This window comes from Centruroides sculpturatus, unplaced genomic scaffold (genome assembly GCF_000671375.1).
Source record: "Centruroides sculpturatus isolate CEXI.00-Female unplaced genomic scaffold, Cexi_2.0 scaffold41, whole genome shotgun sequence".
NCBI lineage: Eukaryota > Metazoa > Arthropoda > Arachnida > Scorpiones > Buthidae > Centruroides > Centruroides sculpturatus.
This window is the reverse complement of record NW_019384983.1, coordinates 165,659-171,299: the sequence shown is the minus strand read 5'-3', so window position 1 is coordinate 171,299 and position 5,641 is coordinate 165,659. Positions and strand designations below refer to the sequence as shown.

Sequence of the window (5,641 nt, the reverse complement as noted above, 5' to 3'; positions counted from 1 at the left end):
ATCATCTTTTCCCATACGATTACATGTAAAACCAAATAATTCGTTCCAACGCGAAAAACATACTCAAATTAAAGCCAAGTAATACATTTAAAAAAATAACTGTAGTAAGAAAAACAAATGAAAAATGCGAACTAATGTAACGTCGTATGGTGAGTTTTTGTTCGTATCGTGGAGCAAAAATATGTTCAAATTTCATGTCATATCCTGAAAATTTCGTATGCTGGGGCGTTCGTAACCTGAGGTACCACTGTATTCAAAAATTAATAAAAGTATAAAGAATATATTTCATTTAGAAAATTTTTACATTATTGTATAATTATTGGAGAATAATATAGAAAATGCAATTAACAATAAAATATTAGAAATATTCTCACGTCAGTAAGGTAACTTCTAGAAAAACATTCTCAATTAAAAACTGTAATAAATTCTTACCTGGCAGTTTGCATAAAATCTATTATTATTAAATATGCATCCAATAGTTTTATACGGGTACTTCACTTGATTTAATTCATCATCTTTTATTACAGAAGTATAATTATATCTGTCTTTGAAAACAAAAATATTTGAATTTTTAAATGAACTATTAAGATGATTTAATTTATATATATCTCAATACTGTACCTAGCAGCAGTAAGACTATTCCAGAATATAATTTGCTTACGTCTTCCAATTGTCATTACCCAGGAACAAGGCTGATCTGTTTTTAATGTCCCTAAGCAAACATAAGCATCTAGGCAAAAACCTAATAAGAGTGAGCAAAGTAAAACAGAATGATCTTCATAATCCTGCAAAGAAAATATACAATAAATCTATTGTTACAAACAATTAATAATAAAAAAAAAAAAAATCAAAAATTACTTACACCCTCTTTTACGGAGAGAAATGTAGAAAGATTTTTCCATTGTTCATATTTTGTCCTATCAATATTGGTGTAGATAGATAAATTTTGTTTAAATAATGATATAAACCAAGCAGCCTCTCTGGGGGTTTCCAAAAGCCTATTTGTAGTGAGTGGAAATACATAACTAAACACAGGCCGAACAACTGCATTTTCATCTTGGGCAAAAATTTTAACAAGTCTTTGAGTATGTTCTGGTCTCATTTCAATATATTCTTTCCACCAAAGTTTTGCATAAGCAAGAAAAAGACGATCCCGTTCAGTTTTTCTGTTGTGTTCTAATGCTAACTGAGCTGAGACTATATTAGCTTGTAAAGGAAAAGTTAAAGATGGTTGCAATTCTAGATATAATTCTAACATTCCAGCAGGAACTTTGTTTTCAACTCCTAAAATAAATTTATATTTTAATAAAAAATTTGCTGAAATAATATATATTTGTTAAAAGAAACTTTATTAATTTATAAATAAAATTACCAATCCCTGAAAGTTCAATTGCCAAGCTCATCTTAGAGCCTACTTTAGTTAGTATTTGACGCCATTCCAAAAAGTATGATGATACTAAAAACTGATTTTGATCAGAATCTACTTTTGTTAATATAATATGTATTGGGTCATTCTTTGATAAGAGTGTGCTAGAATCAAATGATAAATTTCCTCTATCTGAAATTAAAAATAGTAAATCCCAGTAAAAGACATTTCTATTGTGTATAATTTTATTTATTACAAAATAAATTTATTTTGTAATAAATAAGATTTAATAAATAAATATAAAATTAAAAATAAGATTTAATAAATAAGAAATAATAAAATTTTTTAAAGATCAAATTTATTAGTCACAATATAAATTTAGAACAAAACTTTACAAGAACTAACTTCTAAATGAAAATAAAATTTTCACTTAAAAATTAGTTAATTTTCTTTATAAGAAGATATATAAAATAGTTAATGCTTTTCATAATTAAAACAAATAGTGAGAAAATATAATATTCCTACTATTATTGTAAGAAGTTTCTCACTTTATAATTAGCAGATAGAGGTCTGCATAATAACTTTGAATCTTCATTCTAGTATTACATTTGAAAATTGCATCAGTTAAACTCAATATTAAAAATATTCAAGTACCGTATTTACTCGCATATAGAACAAGGTTTTTATCCATTTTTCACTGCTTCAAAAACCTAGGTCATCCTATACGTGCGAGCGAAGGATTCTTTTTGTTTCTGTATAACTTTTGTAAACTATGTATTTGCATATTTTACCAGATTCTCACCTTCTGGTGTTTAAAAACAAAAGTATTTTATCTAGCTCATTTGAATCGTCCTTGTGTATTGCCAGGAGTAAAGATGAATAGCAATAAGAAAAGCAAAGCTTTTAAATTGAATTCCAAAATTACACAGGAGCCCTATATAAGTTTTAATACATTTCCACATGAAAACAGATGATTATTTGGAAATTCGAAGAAACTCATAAATGTAATTGATGAAGAGTGAATTTGACTGTTAAGAATTAGCAAAAAAGATTCTCGATTCTCCAGCTTTACATAAACAAATTATGTTGTCAATTTTACAAGATTTTTCCTTGAAGTTTAAGATGCCAGTAATTTTTGCTGGACAATGTGTGCATTTATGTGTATTTCATANTTTTATAAGAGATAGTGCCTAATATCTACCTCTAATACCAAATTACTTAATATCTAATTATTAATAGTAACAAAAAATATCCCAATTAATTACAGCAATCATTTGGTTTAGTATATATTGAGCTTTGTGATGCTTACATATAGAAAAATTGCACTATCAGTTTTCATTAAAGTAAACCTGACAAAAGGCACAAAACAAATTGAAAATTTCAATATTCTACAATCCATAGACAAATTTGAGACAATGCACATGCTTACTTGAATAAAAAAACATCAAATAACAGAGTTTGCACTAAAAAATTGTGAAATTTTGTATGGAGAATTTCCCAAATATTCAAACCATGTTGTATGAGATTCCCCAAATTTTGAACCACATTACAGTGAAACCATGTTGTATGAGGGATATCTGTACATATTTGAAAATATTTTATTCATTCTTGATATGAATAATGCATTTTCATAAGAAAGTTTCAAAAATATTTTAACTAAAAAAATATTGAATCTATATGTAATGAACATTGTTTTGAAATGTATTTATGATGAAATACATAACTAAACAAAAATTTCTTACTTCTTAACTTTATATTGTTATTAATAGCCAAACATTTGTACAGTATCCATTAAATAAATATATTTCAGTTTAAAGTATGACAAGAATTATATCGACATATAAGACATGAGGCTAATACTTATCAATTAGGACTTGTAATACAATCAAATTAAACTTCTGAATAAATTATTTGTACCTTTCTAAATTCTGCAGTGAAATGTCTTAACTGTTCTTCCATATCATAACTTGCTTGCATTGAGTCCAATGAAGATGGAATTATCATTGGAACAGTTGGTACATAAGTTGTAACTAACTTTATGGCATCGGGTGACATAGATTTCCATTTTTCTGAATCCTCTAAATCAAAACAGCATAATTCTACTGCATCAGTTGGCTACAATATGTAAAATGAAATATTATCTATTTTATTATTATTAAAATGTATAAATTAATGTTTCTAAAATTTAATTAATTAGTAAAAGTTAGACTGCTTTCTACTTTAAAAACATAACTTCAATAAAAATAAATTTACATGCAGAAATAGTTAATAAAAACAACTCTTGTAAATAATATTTGATTACAATATACCTTAATTAATTTCAGGATAAATATCTATTTAACAATTTACTTCTTGCTGTTATAAATTTTATTTCTCAATATAACTTACAGCAAGACATAATTTCCTGTCATCAGTGAGGCATTTAATAGTATTGCAAATCTTGCAGATAATAAAAGTTTTACCAATTTTGAGTATGTTTAGAAAAATTAATTACAACCATGGAAATTGTCAAAAATTAATTGCCAAGAATGCAAATGTATTAATATAGCCTCACTTGCAATGAATTTCCTTCACCAGTAAAACTAAAAACAATTTATAATACAATACACAGATGTTTGTTTTGTAACAAAAAGTAATTTATTATAAACATAAGTGATCATACAAGCATATCAAAAACTCAGATTTTGGAAAAATTTTGCTATTAAAGAATGTAATTTATACTCTGTGGAGCCTTTGCAACATGTTTCTTTGAACTTTGTTCAATGTGTTAAGATTCAGTAATCAGGTATAGAATAGCATCACCTTTTTTGCTTTATAAGAGTTGCAAGGCATTGAGACATGGAAATATACAAACTTGTGCAACAACTGCATGGAAATGTTTTCCCATTCTCGGCTTAAATACATATGTAATTGTTCTAACATGTAAGAATGGCATTGAGTCATCTTTGTTTTCAAAACTCTCCATATATTTTCTATCAGAGATAGGTCTGGGCTTGATGCTGGCCAGGGGTGTACACATATCTGATTAGACTTTAGTCAAGCTTTGATTTACCTAGCATTGTGTGTACAGGCATTGTTGTGCTGAAAAATACAGACTTGTTCTTGGAAAAATTTAAGCTTTAATTCACATAAATGTTGGTGAAGGATTAGAATATAGGCTTCAGAGATCACAATACATCATAAAAATGCAAATATCCAACTTTCTCTGTGCTATGCATCCCCAAACCATTACAGACTGTGGTTTCTGGACTTGTCTTGAATAACATACTGGATTATTAACTTCATCTTTAGTACAAATAATTTTCTTGCTTGTATTCCTATAGTTTACATGAAATGTTGATTCATCCAACCATAGTATTTCCATCCACTTCATATTAGTTCACCAAGCTAAACATCTGCACTTGCATGATTCATTTATGAGAGGTTTCCCTTGAATTTGTACAATTTGTATTTGCACTGACAGATATGGCCACACACTGTGATTTCAGATAATGGGATATTAAAGTATTCCCTTGCCCACTTCGTTAAATCTTCTATGGAAACTTGGCTGTTTTGGGAAATATAGCATCAAAAGGACTGTAGTTGTCTGGAACTGAGAGGTAGTTTTCTTCTTAAAGCTTTATCTAGATGAGTATTTCATCTTTCTTGAAAACATTTTATAATCCTCTGGACTGAGCTATCTGCACATCCTGTGCAATGCTGCATTTACATCCTTCTTTATACTTCTGGATAAAAATTTTCTTGATTAATTCCTTTACTGCCTTAACTTTCATCATTTTTCACAGACATTAATGTGAACAACTAAAGATGACTGCCTTTTATATGCAAGACATATGACATAAGAAAAACTATGAGAAAAGTCTCCAAAAATTCTCTCTGAATGAACTTCATTTCAATGTGTTGCCAAGCAGTTGCAAGATTTGCATAGCTATACAGGTAACCCCTGTATAACACAGCACTTCTATAGCACTGATTCACTCTAACACGGTTCGAGAATTGGGTAAAACCGTCGTACAACAGGAAATGTAATAAATTTTTACATACTTAAGTAATAATAGTTCACAAAAATTATTATTTTCGTAAACTATTAGTACTTAAGTATGTAAATTTTCTCTTCTCGCCTTCTGTCGATACAAGTGGTCCTTCTCGAAACTTGTTTCAATGTTGCCAGATCGCGACGCTTCTGCTCCTGATGTTGCCGAATGTTTTTCCCTTATTCCATACTTGCTTTATTCTTCATAAGTGCTTAGCACCATATAAGGAAATTTATAAAGA

The 5,641-nt window shown here is 28.3% G+C and overlaps 2 protein-coding genes across 2 annotated transcripts in view; both read right to left on the bottom strand.

Moving 5' to 3' along the window:
* Positions 1–1,961, bottom strand: part of LOC111632827 (centrosomal protein of 76 kDa-like) — a 25,592-nt gene extending 23,631 nt beyond the window's left edge. The window contains exons 1-5 of the mRNA XM_023377357.1: positions 1,915–1,961; positions 1,373–1,596; positions 863–1,284; positions 622–785; positions 433–541 (exon numbers count right to left, since the gene is read on the bottom strand). Coding sequence (XP_023233125.1) covers positions 433–541; positions 622–785; positions 863–1,284; positions 1,373–1,596; positions 1,915–1,961 — 966 coding nt within the window. The remainder of the gene's footprint in view (positions 1–432; positions 542–621; positions 786–862; positions 1,285–1,372; positions 1,597–1,914) is intronic.
* Positions 1,962–3,153: 1,192 nt separating this feature from the next.
* Positions 3,154–5,641, bottom strand: part of LOC111632867 (centrosomal protein of 76 kDa-like) — a 14,543-nt gene continuing 12,055 nt past the window's right edge. The window contains exon 7 of the mRNA XM_023377395.1: positions 3,154–3,481. Coding sequence (XP_023233163.1) covers positions 3,257–3,481 — 225 coding nt within the window. The 3' untranslated portion in view covers positions 3,154–3,256. The remainder of the gene's footprint in view (positions 3,482–5,641) is intronic.